Source organism: Mustela nivalis, assembly GCF_964662115.1.
Source record: "Mustela nivalis genome assembly, chromosome: 13".
Classification (NCBI taxonomy): Eukaryota; Metazoa; Chordata; class Mammalia; order Carnivora; family Mustelidae; genus Mustela; species Mustela nivalis.
The window spans coordinates 24,971,165-24,997,165 of record NC_139032.1 but is presented as its reverse complement, the minus strand read 5'-3'; the positions used below and the strand labels follow the sequence as shown (position 1 = coordinate 24,997,165).

The window sequence follows — 26,001 nt, the reverse complement described above, 5'->3', positions numbered from 1 at the left end:
ATGCACGAGAGGGATGCAGGCGTAAAATGTACATTTAGTATTGTACCCCAAGAACACCATGACTTTAAAGTTTATGATGATAATGGGAGCTGTATGCTGAACATTTTAGAGATAAATAGTGGACTTGTCCATTTGAGAACTAAGTCAAGGAAATGGGTCTGGCAGAGAAAGGCAAATACCATATGATTTCACTCATATGTGGAAAACTTAGGAAACAAAAAAGATGCACATGGGGAAGGGAAGGAAAAATAAAATAAAATGAAAACAGAGAGGCAAACCATAACAGACTCTTAACTATAGGGAACAAACTGAGGATTGCTGGGGGATGGGGCAACTGGGTGATGGGCATTAAGGAGGCACATGATATAAGGAGCACTGGGTGTATAGACAACAGATGAAACACTAAACTCTACCTCTGAAACTAATAGTACTCTATGTTAACTAAATTGAATCTAAATAAATTTTTTTTAAATGAAGTCGGTGAGCAATGCTTGACCATATACTGCTCTATAAAAAATATATTGGGATAGAAAATGGAACCTTCTCTTGAAACTAATATTATACTGCGTGTTTACTAACTGGAAGTTGAATTAAAAAATGAAAAAGGAAATGGAACCTGCTCCTACTCCCTAATCTGCCAAAATATAAATTTAGGAAACAAGCGAAGAATACTTCCAGGGCTAGATATTCAATCACTACTTGTGAGAATTTTACAAATTCTCGTGTATTTAGAGTCTATACATCCTGGGAGTCTTAAACTAGTGGATGCAAGTTGGGTTTATTAGGAAATGCATCTGAGAGGAGGCCATCATAGAAGCTTTGAGGTTCAAGGCTAGGTCTGGAGGTTTGCAGATTTTCTTGACTAATTTTCAGGTCAAGCACCTGTTACTCAGCATCAGCAAATAAGTTTTTCAAGGAAACCAAGTCTGATAGAGAGGTGGGTGATTCCTGGGTGGTTGAAAAGGATCGTGAGGCTGTTTTTTGTTCGAAACAGGGCCCAGCTAGATTCGTGATGCCTGCAAAGGGTGATGGTGGTGAGTGGGGGTGGGGCACCGTTTCAACAGCACTTTAAAGACCCTAGTAATGCCCAAGTTACTTTTAATCTGTTCATCAGGTGGGGGGATGCAAATTGGTAAATACCTAAAGAAGATAAACTTGTTTCACATGCCCTTTCTTGTTTTATCTTTTTTATTAGAAAAAAGCCATGTTGGCCTTCCATACTTCGACACCAGCTGCCTGCAAACATCTTTGGAAGTGTGGGGTGGAGAACCAGGCCTTTTATAAGTATGTAGCTTTTATTCATTTAATCATAGGTTGTAAAAGCATCCATGGAATCACTCATGTTTTGCAAATAGCTGCATATTCCTTTTAATTCAGTTCTTTTCATTATATTTAAGGGAATGCTAAATTCAGTGCATTGTGCAGGGCGACTCCCACCCAAGCCTGAGCTCCATGTTGGGTGATGCCCATAGAATGCAATGGGTGTCCCCTCCCCTTTTTTTTTGGCATTGCTATTTTCTTTCTTTCTTTCTTTCTTTCTTTCTTTCTTTCTTTCTATTTTTTAAAAGATTTATTTATTTATTTATTTGACACGGAAAGAGATCACAAGTAGGTGGAGAGGCAGGCAGAGAGAGAGAGAGAGAGAGAGAGGAAGCAGGCTCCCTGCTGAGCAGAGAGCCCAATGCGAGGCTCCATCCCAGGACCCTGGGTTCATGACCTGAGCTGAAGGCAGAGGCTTTAACCCACTGAGCTACACAGGTGCCCCTTTTATGTGTTTTTTTTTTTTAAAGTTTTTAAAATTTTGCATTGCTGTTTTCATTCAATATAACAGAATCTTGAGAAGAGTTGAGTGCAAGAAGCAGAATGTGGTTTCTGAACAGACCGGTAGCAGGGTAGGGAAGGGAGATTGGGGCAGCAAGCAATATAGAGCGTGTTATCCATCAGGTTGCTCATCAGGGTAGCTGTGCTAAACTCTGCTGGGGAACTCTGTCAGGCTGTAACTTGCCCCAGAGTTCTCCCACTGACCAGCAAAGGGCCTGGGCTATTTGTCTACCAACTCCCCATTCATTTTGGTTGAAGGCCACTTCAGAGGGAAGAGTTAATACTCTCTGGCTTATTCTGAGTGTGAGTGACTGTGTGCTTACCACCAAAGAAAGCAAGCTTTGGCAGAGACTCACAGGTGTTTGTAGGAAGAAGGCTTCAGCATTCGGGGATGAGAGCCAAAGGCTTGTGGATGGAATGTGGTCAGAGGCTAGGATCATGGAAAGTCCGTACTGGACAAGACTTCAGAAACCAGCCATAAAGCTCTCAGGTTTCAAGAGAGCTTCAAATTTCGGATCTTCCCACTGAGTTCCAGGTTCTACTCTTTGAGACACACTTACTAATTAGAAGAGTGGTGGTGACAGTCAGGAGCCCAGGCCAACCCTGCCCAGGGTATCAGCTGGCCTCTGGAGCTCATCCAGGCAGCCGTTGCTTCGTCTTCCCTCACACTGAATTCCTCTGTACTCATTAGACTCTTGTCTCTGAAAAGGCTGAGTCTCTGAATCTCCTGGGCTTTGGCTGACAAGGATAGGAGAATGATGGTGTGGACAATCTTTTTCAAATCGCTTTTTTAAAAAAAGTTATCATATAATGTATTATGTGCCCCAGGGATATAGGTCTGTGAATCATTAGTCTTACACAATTCATAGCACTCACCATAGCACATACCTCCCCCAACCCAACCACCCTATCCATCCCCTCCAACTCCCAGCAACCCTCAGTTTGTTTCCTGAGATAAAGAGTCTCTTATGGTTTACCCCCTTCCTGATCTCATCGTTTCATTTTCTCCCTCCCTAACCCCCACCACCCCTCACCCTGTCTCTCAAATTCCTCATATCAGAGATATCATATGATAATCATCTTTCACTGACTGACTTACTTTGCTTAGCATGATACTCTCTAGTTCCATCCACATCATTGCAAATGGCAAGATTTATATGCAACACATCTTTATCCAATCATCTGTTGATGGACATCTAGATTCTTTCCTTAGTTTGGCTATTATGGACATTGCTGCTATGAACATTCGGGTGCATGTGCCCCTTGGGATCACTACATTTGTATCTTTAGGCTAAATACCTGGTAGTGTGATTGCTAGGTTGTAGAGTAGCTCTATTTTCAACTTTTTGAGGAACCTCCATAACTGTTTTCCAGATTGTCTGCACCAGCTTGCATTCCCACCAACAGTGTAGGAGGGTTCCCCTTTCTCTACATCCACGTCAACATCTGTTATTCCCTTACTGGTTAATTTTAGTCGTTCTGACTGGCGTTAGGGAGTATCTCACTGTGGTTTTGATTTGTATTTCCCTGATGGTGGGTGTTGTTGGCACTTTTTCATGTGTCTCTTGGCCATCTGGATGTCTTTCTTTGCAGAAATATCTGTTCATATCTTCTGCCCATTTCTTGATTGGATTCTTCGTTCTTTGGGTGTTGAGTTGGATAAGTTCCTTATAGATTTTGGATACTAGCCCTTTATCTGATTTATCATTTGCAAATATCTTCTCCCATTCTGCCAGCTGTCTTTTGGTTTTGTTCGCTGTTTCCTTTGATGTGCAAAAGCTTTTGATCTTGATGAGGTCCCAGTAGTTCATTTTCACCCTTGCTTCCCGTGGCTTTGGCGATGTTTCTAGGATGAAGTTGCTGTGGCTGAGGTTGAATAGGTTGCTGCCTGTGTTCTCCTCAAGGATTTTGATGGATTCCTGTCTCACACTGTGATCTTTCATTCATTTTGTTTGTGTGTGATGTAAGGAAATGGTCTGTTTTCATTGTTTTACATGTGGCTGTCCAACACTATTTGTTGAAGGGACTATCTTTTTTCCATTGGTTATTCTTCCCTGATTTTTCAAAGACTAGTTGGCCATAGAGTTGTGGGTCCATTTCTGGATTCTTTATTCTATTCCATTGATCAATATTTCTGGTTTTGTGTCAGTACCATACTGTCTTGATGATGACAGCTTTGAAATAGAGATTGAAGTCTAGAATTGTGATGCTGCTAACTTTGGTTTTCTTTTTCAACATTCCTCTGGCTATTTGGGGTCTTTTCTGATTCCATATAAATTTTAGGATTATTTGTTCCATTTCTTTGAAAAAAAAATTGATGGTATTTTGATAGGGATTGCATTGACTGTGTAGATTGCTTTAGGTAGAGTAGACATTTCACAATACTTGTTCTTCCAATCCATAAGCACGAAACGTTTTCCCATTTCTTCGTGTCTTCCTCCATTTCTTTCATGAGTACTCTATAGTTCTCTGAGTACAGATTCTTTGCTTCTTTGGTTATGTTTATTCCTAGGCATCTTATGGTTTTGGGCGCAATGGTAAATGGGATCTACTCCTTAATTTCTCTTTCTTCTGTCTTGTTGTTGGTTTAAAGAAATGCAACTGATTTCTGTGCATTGATCTTATATCCTGACACTTGACTGAATTCCTATATGAGTTCTGGCAGTTTTGGAGTGGAGTCTTTTGGGTTTTCCACATAAAGTACAATATTACCTGCAAAGAATGAGAGTTTGACACCTTTTTTTGCTAATTTGGATGACTTTTATTTCTTTTTGTTTTCTGATTGCTGAGGCTAGGACTTCTAATACTATGTAGAATAGCATTGGTGATAGTGGACAGCCCCGCTATGTTCCTGACCTTAGGGGAAAAGCTCTCTCTCAATGGGAAAAAGTTTTTCCCCATTGAGAATTATATTCACTGTGGGTTTTTCATAGATGGCTTTCATGATATTGAGGTATGTACCCTCTATCACTACACTGTGAGCAGTTTTGATCAAGAAAGGATTGTCAGATGCTTTTTCAGCATCTACTGAGAGTGATCATATGGTTCTTGTTCTTTCTTTTATTAATGTATTGTATCACATTGATTTGCAGATGTTGAACCAACCTTGCAGCCTAGGAATAAAGCCCACTTGGTCGTGGTGAATAATCCTTTTAATGTACTGTTGGATCCTATTGGCTAGTATTTTGGTGAGAATTTTTACATCCATGTTCATCAAGGATATTGGTCTGTAATTCTCCTTTTTGTCTGGTTTTGGGATCAAGGTGACGCTGGCCTCATAAGATGAATTTGGCAGTTTTCCTTCCATTTCTATTTTTTGGAACAGTTTCAGGAGAATAGGTAATAATTCTTGAAATGTTTGGTAGAATTCTCCTGGGAAGACATCTGGCCCTGGGCTCTTGTTTTTTGGGAGATTTTTGATGACCGCTTCAATTGTCTTACTGGTTATGAGTCTGTTTAGGTTTTCTGTTTCTCCCTGGTTCAGTTTTGGTAGTTTATATGTCTCTAGGAATACATCCATTTCTTCCAGATTGTCTGATTTGCTGGCTATAGTAGCTCATAATATGTCCTTATAATTGTTTGTATTTCTTTGGTGTTGGTTGTGGTCTCTCCTCTTTCATTCATGATTTTATTAATTTGGGTCCTTTCTCTTTTCTTTTTGGTAAGTCTGGTCAGGGATTTATCAATGTTATTAATTCTTTCAAAGAATCAGCTTTGTTGATTCGTTCTACTGTTCTTTTGGTTTCTATTCCATTGATTCCTGCTCTGATCTTTATTATTTCTCTTCTACTGGGTTTAGGCTTTCTTTATTGTTCTGTCTCTAGCTCCTATAGGTGTAGGGTTAGGTTGCATACGTGAGACCTTTCTTGTTTCTTGAGAAAGACTTGTATTGCTATCTACTTTCCTCTCAGGACTGCCGTTGCTGTGTCCCAAAGATTTTGAGACAATGATGTTGTGTTTTCATTCTTTCCATGAATTTTTTCAATTCTAATGTAATTTTCTGGTTGACCCTTTCATTCTTTAGTTGGATGCTCTTTAGCTTCCATGTATTTGAGTTCTTTCCAACTTTCCTCCTGTGGTTGAATTCTAGTTTCAAAGCATTGTGGTCTGAGAATATGCAGGGAACGATCCTAATCTTTTGGTACTGGTTGAGACTTGATTTGTGACCCAGGATGTGATCTATTCTGGAGAATGTTCCATGTACAATAGAGAAGAATGTGTATTCTGTTGCTTTGGGATGGAATGTTCTAAACATATCTGTAATGACTATCTGGTCTAGTGTGTCATTTAATAAAAGCCTTTATTTCCTTACTGATCTTTTGCTTAGATGATCTGTACATTTCAGTGAGGAGGATATTAAAGTCCCCTACTATTATTGCAGTATTGTTGATGTATTTCTTTGATTTTGTTATTAATTGGTTTATATAATTGGCTGCTCCCATGTTAGGGGCACAGATATTTACAATTGTTATATCTTCTTTTTGGGCAGACCCTTTATGTATGATATAGTGTCCTTCCTCTTATTATAGTCTTTGGCTTAAAATTTAATTTATCTGATAGGAGGATTGCCACCCCAGCTTTCTTTTGATGTCCATTAGCATGGTAAATTGTTTTCCAGCCCCTCATTTTAAATCTGGGGGTGTCTTTCAGTCTAAAATGGGTTTCTTGCAGACAGCATACTGATGGGTCTTGTTTTTTGTTTTGTTTTTGTTTTTGTTTTTGTTTTTTTATCTATTCTGATACCCTGTGCCTTTTGATTGGGGCATATAGCCCCTTTACATTCAAGGTAACTATTGAAAGATGTGAATTTAGTGCCATTGTATTGCATGTAAGATGACTGTTACTGTCTCTGTTTCTTTCTAGTCTGTTACTTTTAGCCTCTCTTTGCTTTGAGGACCCTCTTTCAATATTTCCTGTAGGGCTGGTTTGGTGTTTGCAAATTCTTTTAGTTTTTGTTTGTCCTGGAAGCTTTTCATCACTCCTTCTATTTTCAGTGACAGCCTAGCTGGATATAGTATTTTTGACTGCATATTTTTCTCATTTAGTGTTCTCAATATATCATGTCAGTCCTTTCTGGCCTGCCTGGTCTCTGTGAATAGGTCTGCTGCCAAACTAATATTTCTACCATTGTATGTTACAAACCTCTTGTCCTGAGCTGCTTTCAGGATTTTCTCTTTATCACTGAGACTTGAAAGTTTTACTATTAGATGACAGGGTATGGATCTATTTTTATTGATTTTGAGGGGGGTTCTCTGTACCTCCTGGATTTTGATTGTTGTTCCCTTCGCCAAATTAGGGAAATTCTCTACTATAATTTGCTCCAATATACCTTCCGCCCTTCTCTTTCTTCTTCTTTTGAGATCCCAATTATTCTAATATTGTTTCATCTTATGGTATCATATATCTCTCAAATTCTCCCCTTGTGGTCCAGTAGCTGTTTGTCTCTATTTTGCTCAGCTTCTTCATCATTTGGTCTTCTGTATCACTAATTCTCTCTTCTGCCTCATTTATCCTAGGAGTAGGAGCCTCCATTTATTTTTGCACCTCATTAATAGTTTTTTTTTTTTTAATTTCAGCTTGGTTAGATTTTAGTTGTTTCACTTCTCCAGAAAGGGATTTTATTTCTCCATAATGGGATTCTCTAGTATCCTCCATGCTGTTTTTGAGCCCAGAGCTCTAGTTCTGACATCTTACTAATGTCTGTATTGATTAGGTCCCTAACCTTCTGTACTGCCTCTTGTTCTTTTTTTTAAGGTGAGTTTTTCTGTCTTGTCATTTTATCCAGCTAAGAATAGATGAATGAGAGAACAAAATACTAAAAGGGTAGCAATGACCCCAGAAAAATATCCACTAACCAAATCAGAAGAGACCTGAAACTGGGGGGAGAAGAAAGGAGAAAAAAATATATATAATATTTATCTAATATAATATAATCGATTATATAGATTATATTATATACAAATATAATCTATTATGTATAGATTATACCTATAATATAATCTAATATAAAATATCTAATGTATTAGACTGGTGAATAGAACAGAGTCACACATTTGATTTTGGGGGTATTTTGGTCTATTAGAAGAAACTGCCTCCCAAAATTTTAAAGAAAGAAAAACATATATATACAAAAATAAGGGTAAACACAATTAAGGGATGGAATATGACTGTAAAGGTGGAAATAAAGATTCTAAAAAAAGGAATTGATAATATAAGAAGTTGGTTGAAAAAAGAAAAAAAAAAGAGAAAAGAATGTGATCAGGCTGGAGACTAGAACAAAGCCATGTGCTAGATTTAGGGTATATTTTGATCTATTAGAAGAAACTGTATCCCAAAATTTCAAAGAAAGAAAAACCTGTATGTATACAAAAAATACAGCCAAATTCGATGAAAGAATAGAATATGAGTGTAGCAATGAAAATTAAAGAAGATTTTTTAAAAAATGTATTGGCAAAATAGTTTTAAAATGTTAAAATAGGAAAGAGGAAAAATTAAACATTGAATAAGAAAAAAATAAAATTTAAAAAATTTAACTTTGAGAGGCTAAAGAATCATGGGGGAAAAGACATGAATTTTATGTGCTGTATTCCTGTAGCTCTGAAGTTCTGCAGTTCTCACTGATTATTGAATTGGTCTTGGGTGGATGTTCTCATTGATCTTCTGGGAGAGTGGCCTATTGTATTCTCAAATGTCTTTGCCAGAGGTGGAATTGTACTGCTTTTGCCAGGGGCCAGGTTCAGTGGCCTGGTTCAGAGAGCTAATCTGCTCAGGTTTGCTCTCAGGAGCTTTTGCTCCTTGTATGCTTTCCATACCACTTTGGAGCACGGGAATGAAGATGGTGGCCTCACAATCTCTGGCTCAGAGGAGCAAAGAGCTCGGGGCTCCACTCTTCAATGCGCCCTCATAGAAAAACAGTCAATCCCTCCCATCTCCCTGGTCTCTGGCCGCACTCTGAGCTCACCCGGCCTGTGACTGAGCATTTCTGTCTCTGACGCACGGCCCCATTTGAAGTCCCCAAACCCAGCAGATTCCTACAGAGCACTCCTGTGCCACTTCTTCTGGAGGAGGAAAGAGGGGGTCTCCCTGGTTCTGCCCTTTGTGGAAGTCCCTGCTGGAAGAGCAGTGGCCTGACTAAGCCTCGGATCATGGTTTAAGGTAACCCCGGGCTGAGAGCCCACTCCTCGGCTCCGTATCTGCAGCTGGCTTCCCCACTCCGATACCTGAGAGATGTGCTACACTGAGGCACCCCCGGTCTTTCTGTGACAAGGTGGGTCCTGAGACCACAGTGTCCCCGCAAAGGCTTAGCCTCTGGAGTGACTTGCCTCAGTGGAGCAGTCTTATAAAAGTAGTGATTTTGTGCTCTGCTGCTCTCCTGCTTGCAAGGACCTGGCCCTTCCTCCTGCGGTCTCTCTTCCCATGTAACGCCTCAGATTCCCTTCTCTGCATGTCCTACCTTCCAGAAAGTGGTCACTTTTCTGTTCCTAGAATTGCTGCTCTTCTTCTCTTTGATCTCCTGTTGAGCTTGTAAGTGTTAAGAATGGTTTGATAACTAGTCTACGGCCATACCACCCTGAACGCGCCCGATCTTGTCTGATCTTGGAAGCTAAGCAGGGTCGGGCCTGGTTAGTACTTGGATGGGAGAATGGTTTGACAACTATCTAGCTGAACTCCTGGGACCCAATGATATTGAAGTCTCCTACTCCTCCTTGAATCCTTTTTAGTCACAGAATTATTTTCCTCAAACAGAAGTGTAGGCAAAGCCTAGTAGGTAAAAAAAATAACGTAGAGGAGCTGGTTAGTGAGGACCAGAGTTGGGATTAGGACTGGAGACCCTTTGCCTGTTGCTCTCTGCTTCTCAGGAGCTGGGTGACCAGTTGTCTGTATTTACCTGGCCTACCCCAGGCTTAGCATTGAGAGTCTTGTGCCTTGGGAGAACTCTCTGTCCTGGGAAGATACTATCAGAAGTACAGTTTGAAAGCCCTTGGGTGAGATGACCTCCAAAATCCTGTGAGTGAGGATATGTATCAAAAGACCTTTCCACAACCGTCTTCACCTCATGACATCAGTGCATCCTGTGGGGTGTTTGGAAACCGGCATATAAAGGCATGTGATTGCTCTCAACTTATGTCCAGGCCTGTCCATGTCCATGAGAGCTGAGAGAGGGAGATGCAGAGGGTTTGATTCGTTTTTAATTATTTGAAAAAGTGAGATCATATACCATAAAAATCACCCTTTAAAGTATATAGTCAGTGGTTTTTAGTATAATTCACAAAGTCACGCAACCGTCACCCCTATCCAATTCCAGAACATTTTTATCCCCTCCAAAAGAAACCTTGCATCCATTAACAGTCACTCCCCATTCCCCCCTCTCTCCCCAGACCTTGGCAACCATTGGTTTACTTTCTGTGTTTATGGGTTCACCCATTCTGGACATTTTATATAAACAGAATTATGAACTATGTGGCCTTTTGTGCCTGGCTTCTTTCACTTTAAGGTCATGTTTTCAAGGTTTATCATGGGTATCTGGCATCAGTACTGCATTTCTTTCCATGACTGAATAACAATCCATTGTTTGGATAGACCACATTTTGTTTATCCATTCATCAGTTGATGGACATTTGGATTGTACCCTCTTTTTAGCTATTATAAATAATGCTGCTATGAATATTCATATAAAAGTTTTTGTGTGGACAGTTCCGTTAGGTTTCTACCTAAGAGTGGAGGTTTTGGGTCATTGGGTAACTCTATACTTAATTTTTTGAGAAACTGACAAGCTATTTTTGGAGCCTAAGCTTTTGGAAGTCTTCTGTTCCTCCTTCAATGAAATCATCTGGTTCTTGTCAAGGGATCATGTAGAGACATTAAGTTAGTCATTTGGAATGAACATTTTCTCACAAATGAGGGAGCTGGTAGATGGAATTTTGAAACAAAGCAAAACAAGATGGATCGTGACCTATCTTATTGTAGATTTTTATGTACATATCTATACAAATCAGATCTCTCTGAAGCTAGGAACTAAGTTCTATTCATCTTTTTACTTGCCAAAGACCCCAGTTATTCAAAAAGTATTTCCTGGATCAATTGATAAGGCATGGTTCCTATCTTCAGGAGATTTGTATTTCGTCAGAGATACCAAAAGGGAAATGCAAATAAAATGCTGGAGGGCACCCCAGAGGAGGGATGAGTCTTTCTGCCTGGGGAGACAGGAGGTGGAAGTCCCTTTCTGATGGAGGAAGGATATTCTGAGTAAGAGACCAAGGCAGGAAAGTGGGAGACATTGGGGAAGACGAGTGGCCATGCAAGGCTGGAGTGGAGGGTGCATGAAGTAGACAGGAAGGAGACAAGGGACAAGGAGCTCTTGGAGCCAAACAAAGTGCTCAGCCATTGTGAAAAAGGCAGCAGAGGAGTGAAGGGTATGGGTGATGGCTGATGACCACAGACAGTGGGAGGGGTGGGAGTAGGAGAGGAGAACACCCAGCGGATAGACCTTGTGGAGGCTTCTCAGTCAGCCCTTCTTGGGAGGAGTTTAGCACAGCTTTGAAGATCTTTAGGTGAACTTACAGGTTCTCCATCAAAGAATAACTTAGGACATTAATTTGTTCTGTTGCACACACATTGTTTTATCATGTGTGACAGAGTCCGTTGATTGCTAGAGTCAAATAAAGACAAAAAAAGAATTGAAAGGAGGGGGAACAAGGAGAAAAACCTATCAACTGGGGAACGCATTTTGCACATTTTAGGATACACAGCTGGTAAAGAACTCAGTATGAAAATCCTGGCATGAGGTGGGCCAACTAGGCATATCAGAGGACTCCCTCCCAGTCTTCTGCGGATGCTTCCTAAGACCTAGAGGGCTTAGTGGTCACAAGTGGCACTGAACAGATCTTCCTTGACTTCCTTGACTTATGATGGAATGACACCCTGATAAACCCATTCTAAGTTAAGCATACCATAAATCGAACCATCATTATAAATCCCCATCATCAGTGGGGATCTCTATGCAGAGGTGACTGGGTCCTAGCACCTCTGGTTGGGCTAGGCCAGGCTACCCCATCTCTTTCATGAAGACCTCCAACCCCTAATATATATACTGATCTGAGTTTTCTTGGATCCTTTTGTTCCTTCATTTTTCCATAACCATCCCTGTTCCTTATGGAGAAGGAAAAGTACCGCCTGTTTGGACTGGGCTGTGTGGCCTCGGACAGGTCTGGCCTCAGCCTTCTCATGTATAGAACAGGGGGGACAGGGACTCTGATGTGATTCGTTTGCCTCACTGTGGCCAGTGTTCACAAGCATGGACCTTGGAGGTGAAAGGCTTGGCTTTGAGTCTTGACTCTGTCACTTCCTAGCATTGTGGCCTGGAACAAAGCACTTGAACTGAGCCCCAACCTTGTTTTTCATCTGTAAAGTATGACTGGTAATAACTGCTGTGGAGTGCTTAGATGTGCAGCAGTGACCATGACTCCTCCACCTCCACTAATGATGAAAGGGTTTTGAGTGCCTGTTGGTTGCCGGACCCTGTCCTTTTGACTCTGAAGGGTTCTGTTTCTGTTAAACTGAGGGCTGGGTACCTGCTTCCAGCTCTGTGTCATTGGTGCTGCATTGTAATGGTTTTGGCTGGCAGAGCAAGGTTCTGATTCTGTTTCCTGGTTTGGGGATGGTTTGTTCCTTTTTCTACCTCACCTGTGATGGGAACAGGGAGGCCCAGTGGCCAATGCCCAGGGATTCCCTAGTGTGCTTTTAAGACATGAATGTGCGGTTTGTTGTCCATTGGCCTAGGGCCATGATCAGGTTTGAAAGCCTTGGCTCTGAGATCTGCTGCCTGGGAATGGAGCCCAGTGCAGAAACTCTGATGCTCCTGCTCCAAACTCCAGGAGATCCCCAACACAGACAGTCATAATTTCTAGGTTTCTAGGTGCTGCCATCCTCAGAAGGTGGGTTCACTGGAAGCACAGGGATTCACTGAAGGGTTCAGTGGCTCAGGAAGTTTCCATTCAATGAATCTGTCACATCTGCTTTATGCCATATTCTGTGCTGGGCCCTGGGGATACTGCAGAGGCTCAAATGACACTTTTTGTCCCTGACTTTGTATGGAATTGTTTGCAGGACACAAAGGCAGTCCCTAAGAAATTTCTTCCCCAGAATCTGGTATGTGTTTTGTCAGAGAAACACCCTTATGTCTGGTAGGTAAGGACCCCGAGAACTCCCTACCTGAGAGCCTCGCACACCTGTGTAAGCCCATGAATGACCCAGAGATCCTGCGAGAATGTGGAGTATGATTCAGTAGATTGGGGTGGGGCATTGGAATTCATATTTCCTTTTTTTTTTTTTTTAAGATTTATTTATTTGAGAGAGAGAGCAAGCAGGGGGAGGAGCAGAGGGCAAGGGAGAAAATACAAGCAGACTCCCTGCTGAGTGCAATGCAGGTCTCGATGCCACCACCCCAGGATCGTGACCTGAGCTGTAATCAAGAGCCTAATGCTTAGCCAACTGAGCCACCCAGGTGCCCCTGGAGTCCATATTCCTAATAAGCTCCCCGGTGAGGTTGTATTGCAGGCCTGAGGTCCACACTCTGAGTACCAAGGTTCCAAACCAGTGGTTCTCAGCACTGACTGCACACTAGAACCACCGGGAGCTTTTCCAAAAAATACCAAGCTGTGGACATTACGCTAAGTGGAAAAAAGCCAAACATAAAAGGCCACATACTGTGTGATTCTATTTGTATGCAATGTCCAGAACAGAGAAATCTAGAGAGACAGAGAGTAGATTTGGTCTTGCCTAGGATTGACAGTAGAGGAGATGGGGGTGTTAATGGGAGGTTGGTTCTTCCTGGTTGATGAAAACATTTTCTCATTTAAAAAAAAAATTGCTGAGTTATATTCAAGACCACTGCAATCTAGAAGGGCAAACTTTATGGTATGTGGATTATATCTCAATAACTGTCATTTAAAAAATCAGAATCTGGGGACACCTGGGTGGCTCAGTTGGTTAAGCAGCTGCCTTCGGCTCAGGTCATGATCCCAGCGTCCTGGGATCAAGTCCCACATCGGGCTCCTTGCTTGGCGGGGAGCCTGCTTCTCTCTCTGCCTCTGCCTGCCACTCTGTCTGCCTGTGCTTGCTCTCGCTTCTCTCTCTATGACAAATAAATAAATAAAATAAATAAAATCTTTAAAAAAAATCAGAATCTGGGAGGAGGGAGATAGATATTGGTAGAAATCAATCTTTCCCAGGTGGTGCTCATGTGTAGGCTAGGGTTATTTGCTCTAATCCAGTGATTCTCAAAGTAGGGTCCTTTGATGCATCAGCATCTCCTGGGAACTTGCTGGAAATGCAGATTCTTGGGCTCCATGCCAGATTTAACTGAAGCAGAAACTTGTGTTTTAAGACACATGCCAGGTGAATCTGATGCCCTTTGAAGTCTGAGAACCTTCATGGCTAAACACAGTATTTTAAAAATGCAGACAGACCTGGATTTACAGCACAGTTCCCCCAGTTCTGTCGTGTTACCATGATTACGTGATGTAACTCCTCTGTGCCTCAGTTTCCTCAATTAAAAAGGTGGATTGCTTCCTCCTAGGAGAGAGCTGTGAGGGTCAAATGAATTAATCTGAATTACTATGTTTGAGATGCTTTGGAAGCATTTGGAATCCCATTCTGGGATTTTGATGGGGAGCTAGAGGTGGCAGCGGGACGAGGGCAGGCGGGGAAGAGGCTGGGAGGAGATAGGACTGCTGTTTAGCTGGGTTGTGCATTCGTTGCCTGCAGGGGGCAGACGTTTGCTCTAGGCTCCTTGTTGATGTTAGAGCCTGGGGAACTGGGTACTGCCGTGCATCAGCTGGTTAGAGCAGAATGGGTCTCTCTTGGGCTGTCAGAGAGTTTGAAATTGTTCCTCAGAATCTCCGTGGCTCAAGACTGAGAAGTCAATGGAGAGGTTTTGAGAGTGATTTTAGGGAGGGATGGAAATATACATAATGAGTTGGTGCTTTCAGATAACTTGATCTCATTGAACCCTCCTCAGAACACTATGAATTAAGAATTTTAGTCCCCCCCCCCCCTTAAAGAAGTCATGGAAAAATTAAGACTAGGGAAAGCTGCATGACTTGATCAAGGTCTCTGACCAAGAGCAGGGAGGGGCCTCGGGCCTCTGCTCTTCCAGGTAAAACACCACCTTCTGGGTCATTCAGGGAGAATTTGGGGACATAGGGGTTCCCAGTGGGCTGCCTTGGAATGATGTTGGGGTGTTTGATTAAAAACACCAACGCCTGCTGGAGGAGAATCTCTAGTGACGGAGCCTGGGCGCTGGCATTGTAACCCTACTTCCAGATGCCGCTGGCATGCGGCCAGCTTTGGGAACAGCTAGAGGCGTGTCTTATCCCCCCACCACTTTCCTTTCCCCTCACATCTCCCTCCTCCCTCGTGCACTTCCCCGGGGTTGTTCAAGCTCTCCAGATAAACACCCCTTGAAAAGTGCACTGAAGCTCGCAGCCCAGACACGACGGGCCGGCCGTGTGCCTGCATGTTCGGAAGGGCAGGGAGCTGGCGGTCATGCTCTCAGGAGAGTGTCTCTGAGCAAATGACATGACACAAATGTTCCTCAAGGACAATCAGCCTCCAGAAAGATGACAGTGCTCTTGGCACCCTCACGCCTCAAGCAGGGAGGCTCTTCACTGTCTCTGCGAGATGGATCTTCTGAGGGTTTGGGCAGAGGCAGCGTGTCCTGGGGCCTCTGACCAAGAGAGCGGAGCCAGCCCAGGGAGGCAAAACCAGTGAAAAGCCCAGCCGCCTCCTCTCACCACAAGAGGCTCCCTAGAACAGCTGGGCTTGTCACAGCTCTTTGGGCTTCTGGTATCTTCTATCACCTGGGCACCAAGTTCCATTTGAAAACTCCAATTAAGGCTCTTTTTCTTTTTTCATTAATTACTGTTTTTACTGAGGTGTAGTTGGCGCAATGTTACATTACTTTCCTGGGTTAAAAGCTGCAATTAAGGCTCTTTATCTACTTTGCAGACTGCTTTGCCCCAAGGATCTTTAGAACCTAGAACAATAATAATAAACATCTTAAAGACTGAAGCTTCTTCTTTTTTTTTTTAAGGTTTTATTTGGCAGAGAGAGCTTGCATGCAACGCACAAGCAGGGAGAGAAACTTCTTTAAAGGTTTTTCTGCCTCCTACCTCTGAGGCTTCAGAGCAAAAATCCTGCCAAGAAGATGGGGGCAGAGCTGAAGATCACCCTTTTCTCAGGCTCCTGTAGATAACATGTCAGGTTCACAGCTCCCTAGGGGGGTGTGTGTGTGTGCCTGTGTGCGTGATGGGGCAGGGGTCAGGTGCGTCTGGAGTGGGCATGTCCTTGCTGGAGGAGGAGGGCACCATGGGACTCCTGTCCTTTGTTAGTGTGGCTTGCTGGGGACTTTTATCCTCTTGACTCATGTGATCTGCTAGCCCAGCTCTGGCCAGCAGGCGGCACAGCCTGTCCCAGGTGTCAGGGGCCTCCGAGGTCTGGATCTCATATGCTCCCACCCCCACTAAACCCCATCCTCGAGGGCTCCCACGCCCTCATCTCCAGGCCCTGCCTTGAGATGGAATCCTGCCTCCCCCATGTCTGTACCCCGTCTGCTCTGGTCTCATCTCCTTGCTCCTCACTTGTCCCCAGTGCCCTTCTCTGTTGGCTCAGGCCGTTTGAGAAAGTGGAAAGGGAGAAGGGGCATCTTTGCAAAAGAGTGTGCCTATGGCTTTCTATTCTTCTAAGGACAAAGGCCAAAATCCTTACTAGGACAGCTTAAGGTCAGGCCCTGCTAAATTAGGGGGGAAAATGTATGTGTGTGGGCTTGTAATTACAATAATAACAACATGGGGAGATGCACAGCAGATCTTTTTAGTTCCTCCGGGCTTTGTGCCTACTGAGCCTGCCGCCCAGAACACTGCCCACCACCTGCCCAGTTAACGCCTTCCCGTCCCCGGATCTCAGCTCAGACCCCTGGCCCCCAGGCTGGATTGGTCCCCCCTCCCGCCCTCTCATTGCATCTTTTCCTTCATGGCCCCCACTGCAATGTATAGTTCTTGACTTATGTGTCCGGTTTTTAGATTGAGATCCGTTTCCCTTCTAGATCTTACACTCCATGAATGCAGAGGACTGTGTCTTCCCTGAACATGGCAGGGGAGGATGTGGACCAGGCTTGGCATTTGGTTAAAAATTGCTGAACAAAGGAGCCAAGGCTTGCGAGATGCCCAGTGCTGGGGATCACTGCCCACGTGGAAACTTCTCACCAGAGTCCTGGCTGTGTGCACATCTCTGTTCAGAATTCTATACAGCGTATTGTTCTGTGTGGTTTTTCTATGAAGATTTTGTGACTCTTGATATTTTAAATGGTCTCGAAGCCTTGGAGGCCATTCTTTCTGACTTGGGTTTAGATGCATGAGGCTTAAAGTGATTGCCGAGAGGCAACCTCAGCTGTCACAGCAGTTTGGTGCCGTGTGTGTGGCCTGTGGGCAGCCCATGCTTGCTCTGTTTCCCAGAGGGCTATGGTCTTGTTCGTGGTTACAGGTGCACTCAGAGCTGCCGAATCAGTGCTCGGCTTGGCTTCTGGTTCCTCGTGTGTCTTAGTGATCTCCCAGCCTGGGTTCCTTTAAAGGGCACTGGGTCATGGTGACCTCACTGGAGAATGCTCCAGCGAGTGACCACATCTCCGGTGACATGAGCCCTGTGGTTTCTTTAGGGCAGTACACAGTAGGTGGCTTCTTGGTGACATGGTGACTGACCTGTGTCTCTGGGAAGCTGTCTTTTGCTGCAGTGTTGTCTCAGGCACAGGCGTGAAAGCCAACCTCCCACCCGGCTCCCAGCTACCGGGACCTTGACACCACGTGACACAATCCGTCTTCTCCGTATCTTTCAAGTGGAAATTGGGAAAGTATCCCTTTTGATCGTCAGTGTTGCTTGGTCCTTTCTGCAGATTGTGACCCAGTAACGGATTCTGAAACTAAATGTGTGAGCCATCACCAGTATTTAGAAAAAACAGACAGAGGGGCACCTGGCTGGCTCAGTTGGTAAAGCATGTGAGTCTCGATTTCAAGGTCTTGTGTTCAAGCTGCATGCTGGGCAATAAAGCCTACTTAGAAAAAAAAAAAAGCTGGAAAGGGATAGCAGTCTGTAATATATGTAGTGAAAGTAAGTATTTTTTGGTGAAACTTCTCTTTTAGGTGTGTGTGCATGCAAGCAATCCTCCAATAACATATATTTCTTATAGTCAAAAATACCCAATCATCACACTTTATTGCATGTCTCACTTGGACTCGACAATGTCACTACCACCTCTGTTTTGCTTCTTCTTAAAGGTATGCAAAATCCAGTCAGATCAAGACCGTGTCAAGCAGCAAGATATTTTTTAAAGGAAGTAGGTTTCGATACAGGTGGGTACCTGTGGTTCCATTTTGATGGTGGGTTGGGGTGGGGGCTTCCATTTACTTCCATTTACTAAATCAGTGCTCTTTGGTTTGTAAGCCGGTTTTGGTCCTCCCTTCCCATTCCACACATGTGTGACACTCATGGGCCCCCCTCAAATTCCACTGTAACTTCTCTGAGGGAGGAAGAGAAGTGTGGATTTCTAGAGCAGATAAGGCCATTGTGAAGTTAAAAAAAAAAAATACACGCGCACATCCCTCCCCTTCTGCTCTGAGTGTGCACAGACGTTGTGTTTCTTTTTTTGCAGTGGTAAAGTTGCCAAAGAGGTGGTGGAGGCCAGCTCCAAGATCCAGAGGGAGCCTCCGGAGGTACACAGGTAGGTGGGGTGATCTCTGGGGCTCTGGGAAGCTTCAGGGATGGACAGAAGGATTTCAGGCTTGCTTTGCCAAGTTCTCTATATCTATATCTCTATATCAGGAGGGGGCACAAGGTCACCAGCTGCCTGTACACGTATCAGTATGGGCACATCTGTTTCCAGGCATGGCACCCTCGCTGTCCTGGAAATCTCTCAGGGACAGTCGTGACAGGGCCATGGCGTGAGTGTGGCCCGACTCCATTCTGAGTTGCTTGCTCTGTGGGAAGTCATTGGCTCGACTGGGCCTGGAGTGTCACGTGAAAAGTGTATGTGAGGCACAGTGGTATCCTCTCCTAGCTAAGCCCGTCATCCTGCCCTCTTAGAACTGCTCTCTCTTTCTGCCTCTATTCATCAGATGTGGCCAGTACCCATTGACCCCAACTTCTCTTAGACAGTTTCACATGAGGAAGGCAGGGGGTGCTCCTTGCTTCTGGGGCTACTTACTCCCAAAGGTCTCTCAGAGAAATGAGAAACTTAGTCATTAGTGGTTTAAGAGCATGCATCTTCATAATGTGGCAGTCTGTTGCTGTTTGTTAAATATTCTCTTGGTCATGTTGGACTTTATATCACCATGAGACACAGATTGTTGCATGCCCTAAACCTCAGACTGCTAAATATTTAAGGCTGAACATTCTCATCACGACGTTCTCCTTTTTGAGGGCAAGACCTCCCTAAGTTAGGTTTTTTTAGGAGGTTCCCACACACAGGTTGGCACCTCTTCCTTCCTTCCCCTTTGGACTTGGAAGAGTCTCCCCTATGCTTGCCTTTGTGCAGTCTCCTCTGTTTCTGGCATGATGCAGTGAGCCGGGTGCCTCTTACATGATTGCCTGGGTTGTTGGGTCTCTCGGAAGTGTGGCTGAGCCAGCCTGGCCAGGCATCCAGATAGCACTTCTCTCCCCCACCAGGGAGCAGGACTAGAGTTGGCACAGGAGCCCATGAAGACGTGTCCAGAGAAGAATTCATTCCTGGTTCAGGTGACCCAGTGGGCAGTGGTCATGCACATCTGCAGAAAGCGGAAGCAGTCTTTCCTGCTTCGAGAAGCAGGAGATGGTGGTAGGGTTAGGGAGCACCATAGCCAGGGGGCACCTTAGTCCAAAACCATGGAGGTTTTCTAACGTATCCCTTGATAACACTAGTCTTTTCTTTGTATTTATTTAACTTTAAGATAGTCTTTACAGTCCGTCCCTCTTCTACCACTGGTTACAAAGTGTGGCAGAAATGAAAAAGAGGAAATGATTTAAAAAAAAAAATCTCATTTAACTTTCCTAGACTCGGCCAGAAATGACCTTAAGGATCACCTAATTAGATGTATCTGTAGTCTAGGGAACTTGGGTCTCAGAGTTAAAAGTTAAAGGGAAAAGATCTATCTAAAGACATAAATTCTGTTCTATGGCAGGCATAAGCCTGTGTTCTTTTCTTTGTAGCATTTGTCACCCAGAAAACCTCTGGCATTCTCTTAGAAGCTGGGAGGCAGAATCACCCCAAGGGCTCTGCTTGAGCTTTAGTCTTCTAACTTAAAGTGTGAGTGTTTGATCTTAAAAAAAAAAAAAAGAAGAAGAAGAAATACTTGATGCTGAGGAGTTCTCTTGATAGGTCAAACACAAAGAAGGACACTGTTTTTAACAATATGCTTTCAGAGACTCATATTCCCAATATGGAAAACTTTCTAAGAATCCTGTAATCATCTTTGGTTAATGAAATAATAAAAGTATTTCTTTTTTCAATTGAGATATGCATAATTTATGGGAATCAAGGATTCTCTCCTAGATCAGGGCTTCTCAAACTTTAACTTAGACAGGGGTTGCCTACGGATCTTGTTAAAATCAGATTCTGATTCATGAATCTGACCTTTCTAATGAGCTCCCCAGTGGTGGCCATGTGGCTGGTTTAGAGACCACAGTTTGAGTAGCCAGGCCGTGGGAGTGAAGGGAGCAGAGTGGCCATAGTGAGAATCTTTTCGCAGAATAGACGGAACCACCAGAGCAGATGAGAAAGAAGGCATCAGTCAATTCAGAGTTTCCCTTTTCTGGAATCTTCTAAAATCCCCCAGGGATGTTATTGCAAACCAGGACCTATAGGCCTTTGAGACACTGGTTCATATGCCTTTTCTTTCCCTTCTCCTGACCCCTTTTATGTGTATATGAAAGTCTATCGGGTCCACATCCATTGAACATCTGGTCCTCAGCTTTTTGGCAGTATTTCTCAAGTCTCTGACAATATAAGGAAGAATTTGTTTAAAGTAATGATGCAGAGCAAGCTGTGGGAGGAAAAGGCTTGTGTCTGTTTGGTCATCTGAGTATCACTCAACACCTAACACAGCACTTATCACATAATAGAGGTCAGTACATAGTTGTTGACTGAACCTGTGCTAGGGGTGTGGGATGACAGCAGAATGCGGGCCGTTTTCCAGGACCTGAGATCTCTCCAGCTGGGGACCTTGCCCTACCCCGAGGCAATAATGCAATCAGAGCCAAGGAGATGTGCCACTTCCAGTTGCAACTTCTCATTTCTTCCCAGTGGCCAGTTGCGTGGTAGGACAGTTTTTCTCTTAATTAATTAGTTTTTAATTCTTTTGGCTTCTTTGATGTGGCTGTCAAAAGTGAGAGTATAGCAATGAACTATTTTCTCTGGCTCTGTTAATAGAAGATTGCTCCTTTAGAGTGGCGATGGTAAGGTCTCAGTCAGTTGTCTTTCCTCACGGTTGAGAGTGTACTCTTCAAAGAATGGCAAGTTCATGGGCTACTACTTTTCCTGAGGTTTGTGTGTTTAGAGAGAGACAGCACAGATCAAGGACACTGTCTTGAGATTTTTCTTTTTTTTTTCAAAAAGAGAAAAACTAACTCTCATGATTGCTCACTGATCTTTGCTGGTGACAGGAAAGATCACCAGCTTAGGGGTGATCTTTGCTTAGGGGGAGGGCAAAGCCCTCCCAGGGTTGGCTACTTGGTGAGAATCGCTCATCCACACCAGCAGTCCAGGGAGGCAAAAGGTTGCTGCTCAATGAGCCCAGGGCTGGCTGTGTGAGCCATCTGGGCACAACAGCCACCACTGGAGGACACCCAAAGGCAGCATTTGGACCTGAAACAGCACCAGTCTAGGGGTCATGAATTTGGTTGTGTTGCTTATGGGCTGGGTGGTCTAATCTTGGTTGTGTTGCTTTCAAGCTGTGTGGTCTTGGGTAAGTCTCTTAACCTCTCTGATCATTAATTTACTCATCTATAAAATGAGATTCCAAATATTACTTTGCCCAACTTCTAGATTTTGTTATGGGCATAAAAACAATGTGCTTTAAAAAGTTAAAAAGTGCCATATGAATGTGAGGTGATGTATTATTCCTGTCTCTCATCCAAAAATGGGAAGCTGGAATTTAACAGACATGTCCTCATTAAAGCATCTTCAGTTGGAGTTTGGATGACAGGCCAACAGCACTTGCTTCACTCAAGGACTGGTGCAGGAACTCCACGAGCCTTGTGTTAGTTGCTCTATATTATGCCATCAGTTTTGCTTTTTTTTTTTTTTTTTAAGATTTTATGTATTTGACAGAGAGAGAGGCAGTGAGAGAGGGAGCACAAGTTAGGGGAGTGGGAGAGGGAGAAACAGGCTTCCCACTGAGCAGGCAGCTGGATGCGGGGCTCGATCCCAGGACCTCGAGATCAGTCTTGAGCCAAAGGCAGATGCTTAACAACTGAGCCACCCAGGAGCTCCTATGCCACATTTTTTTGGAAAGCAATCTTAGAATGTCCTTACAATTTCTGAAGAAAACCTTTTTACCTCAATAGAATTCCCAGTCACTATTTCATTGGAAAAAAGTTCTGTGCTGAATACAAAGAGGGTGAGGCATTTTGCAGAATCCATTGATGGGGGGATTCTGAGAATGGGAAATATGGCACAGACCCTTGGCTGGCTTGGAGAGACTCCGGCCAGAGAGGCTGTTATATCAGGACCTTGGAAGGGCAGGGTGGGAGCTAACTGGGATGCTGGCACATCTTCTAGAAGACCTCCTGACACAGTGGAGCTTCATATAGCCGGAAAGGAGGACAGTAGCGGTAGTGACCAGAGTCCTCTCTGGGACACTATAGGATAAATCATGCAGGAAGGCAGTGGAGAGCACAGCAAGAGAATCAGCTTAACTGAGCTGGCTGAGAATCAGCTTACCTGAGTGTGCTTATCTGAAGTATCTCTAGGCAAGTCCTATAACTTCACCGAGTCTCAGTGTCCTCATCTATGGATATGGCATTCTCCTTGCCTGTCTCAGAGGACCACTGAGGAAAACAAACATGGCCAAGTATGTAAGCCACTCTGTAAACTAAAAAAGGTGCCATCACATTCTGTTATTACATTTATGGGTAGTGGTAGTATAAATTGCTGGTGGCTCTGGCTCGAAATGAAACCAGGATCAGCTGTAAGCTTTAAGAAGGTTGCAAGGAGAGAGGAAATCTGTAGTCTACAGGAGTGGGTGGAGAAAGTCTGAGAGAAAGGCATTTTGATTCTGGTTTTGCTAATCTTGCCCTTTAGATGTCGCAGTACCCAATACCAAGGTCTGGAGCCCTGGATCCTTTGTGCTCCAGGAAAACTCTCTCGTTGTGTTCACCTTTGGGTTTATTTGAGTCTTGTACTTAGTGGGAGGCAGTGTTCACCTCTGAGTCATAGAACTGGAGATTCAGGGTTGTAATCGACTGTGTGGCCTAACTCTCAGCAGACCCTAAACCCTGTTGACCCTGGCCAAAGGCCTCCACTACAGTGTGGCTGTAGAAGCCTGTAAGCATGGGTGCTGAGTTTGCATCCTCCTGACCTCCCAGTGCCCAGCAGGCTCACATGGGTGAGCTCAGCCTGTCCCAATACCAGGCAAGCAGCCAGACGTTGCAGTGTTGGCACTGGAGGGGGGCAGAGGGCAGGGGGCAGGGGGCAGGATGCTTTATATCTCCAAGTGAAAAGTGTTGGGATGGGGCACTGCTGTGGAGAAAAAGATCCCCCATAAAGGTTCATTACAGGCCCTCCTTGATGAAATGCAGTAATTTCTGGGGGATGGAACTGCAGCCAGTCAGTTGGCAGGGTGGCCAGAGGTGGGGCAGAGAGATTCCTGCAACAATGGAAAATGGGCTTTTCTGAGGTCAGGAACCTCCATGGTCCACACAAACATGGCGGCATGTGCTTTGCAGAGCTAGAACAAACAGCTCAGTCATGAGGGCCTTAGGGCCAGAGGAAATCCCATGAAAGCTCAAAAAATGAGGACCCACCCTCGCTCCCTCCCTTCCTTCCTACCTTCCTTCCTTCTGTCTGCAAGGAAACGCTGTCTCCATTTCTTTCCTTGTCAACCCCGCCATGCTTGCCAGAGGACCCTTGGCCATGATTATCCTCCATGGGACGTGTGCTTTTCCAGCTGTGGCTGTAACACATTAATGAGTCATGAAAATAGACTAGCAATTCAAACAAAATGAAGTAGAATGAGGGGGGAAAGTGAATCACACATAATAAGAGTTACTGTGGTTGCATGAAACATTGCTTTACTTGTGTCTTCCTGTATGGGTTCAGAGAAATGACATAAAATTTCTTAATGGGAGTGTCCATCAAAAAGTCTGAAAATCATAGCTCTAGAGAGTGAGTTACTTCATGCAAGGACCATGGCTCACTGGAACAAGGCAGATCATCTGATGTATATGTATCAGCTAAAAATAAGTAGTTGTAGAGTGAAATGATGAAGGACGGGACTCCATGGTTAAGCAAGTCTTCATAATTTTTTCCCCTCCAGTGCCAGTTCTGGGGGGTACTGGGTTCTTCTCCTTCCCTGTCTCGTGCCAAACAGATATGCCAAAGCTGTAAGATAGTCCTGTAACCAACCTGGGGAAGCCAGGACTGCATTCAATTTACTTTAATTTCGAATGTGAGCAGCCCTTAATAAGATACCTAGGGAGGCTCTGTAAGGCACACCAGAATGGCTAGATCAGTCTGCGCCCTTCAGGTGCTTTGCCAAGGTGGAGCTGATTAGTACAGCAGTAATGGCAGAGAGACAGAAGTGCCAAATGCCACGAGATGTGAAAGAAGGGAGAGTAGTGTGAGGGGAGAGAAAGAGAACAAATGAAAATGTGTCACGAGGGTCGTCCAAGGGGGCATCAAAGGCTTAGGAGACACTGGACACCATATTTGAAGAGTAGGTTGGTTTGGGTTTTGAGAGGAGACACTGGACGCCATCTTCGAAGAGTGAGTTGGTTTGGGTTTTGACAGGAAACACGAGGAGGAGAAGGGTGCTGAAACACCCACTGGAGGTACCCCACCTCCCTATCTTTCAGGGCAGACAGCTGGTCTCCCTGCAGCAGGTGGTGTGGATGGGTTTGCTGCTATCAGCCAATAGTCTTGACAAGATACTCGTACATTTTCCTTGCCATCTGCTGCCCTTTGCAGCCAACAACAGGTGTATGCTGCCTTCAGAAGCAGAGCTTCGGGGCTGGCTGGTGAGAGGGCTGTGAATCTGAATGGGAGTATTAAACATAGATATTAAATATTGGACATCTAGCAACAGCAAGGTGGCTCAAGCCTGTCTGGGTTATGTTTTCACCTTTGGTTTCTTGGTGATTGTTAAATTACTTTGAGTCATGCCCTTCATTTACTTTTCTGTGTATCAAGTTCAGTGACACCTGCCTCTCATGTCATTTTCAGTGTCCGTGTTGTCACCTAGAATGCCTCAGTCTGGTGACATATGAGGAAATAAGTTTTTTTTTTTACTATGTTGCATTAGAACACATTGGACATTCTGTCAGAACTTAAATATAAAGGGCTGTCTCTCCTAAGTGTTATGTTGTCTTTACCACTGGCCTCATCCACGTGGAGTCTAGAGACAGTTCCCAACTTGGATAGCTAACCAAGATGGAGGGGCTGGCATTCGCAATGAAAACCAATTCCCTCTGATTTGTGTCTGTTTTCAGAACCAGTATGACTCAGAGCCGCAGTTCCTACTCCTTGAACAAACAGCTCATCATTAACATGGAGCCCCTGAAGCCCCTGCTGCCTTCCCCCAATGAGCAAGAAGAGGAACTTACATTGGGTGAGGGTAAGTACCCTTCCTTCCAGAAGTTGGCATTGCAGGCTTACCATGGCGGACGAGTGAGGCGCCAATCCTGGGTACCTAGGTAATGTTTGGGGTTGGGGATGGAATGAATCATAAACTATTTCTTAGAAGTAGGCTGTTTGCTTCTGGAAGACTATTATTTTGAGAGTTATAGCAGTTTCTCCAGGAAAAAGCCCATGGATACAAAGCAGTCCTAAAAATTATGTGTTAAAGCAGTAATGCTGTTAGCCACCTCTCCCCCCCCCCCACCATTGTGGTAGCCACTCGCAATGCATGGCTATTTAAAACTAAGTTTAAATTCATTAAA

At 44.1% G+C, this 26,001-nt stretch overlaps 1 protein-coding gene across 2 annotated transcripts in view; it reads left to right on the top strand.

The window, feature by feature from the left end:
* FRMD3 (FERM domain containing 3) overlaps positions 1–26,001 on the top strand; it is a 310,655-nt gene that overhangs the window by 218,002 nt on the left and 66,652 nt on the right. For both annotated transcript variants that reach the window (XM_082695239.1, XM_082695238.1), the window contains exons 10-13: positions 1,196–1,284; positions 18,150–18,224; positions 18,524–18,592; positions 25,552–25,676. In XM_082695239.1, coding sequence (XP_082551365.1) covers positions 1,196–1,284; positions 18,150–18,224; positions 18,524–18,592; positions 25,552–25,676 — 358 coding nt within the window. The remainder of the gene's footprint in view (positions 1–1,195; positions 1,285–18,149; positions 18,225–18,523; positions 18,593–25,551; positions 25,677–26,001) is intronic.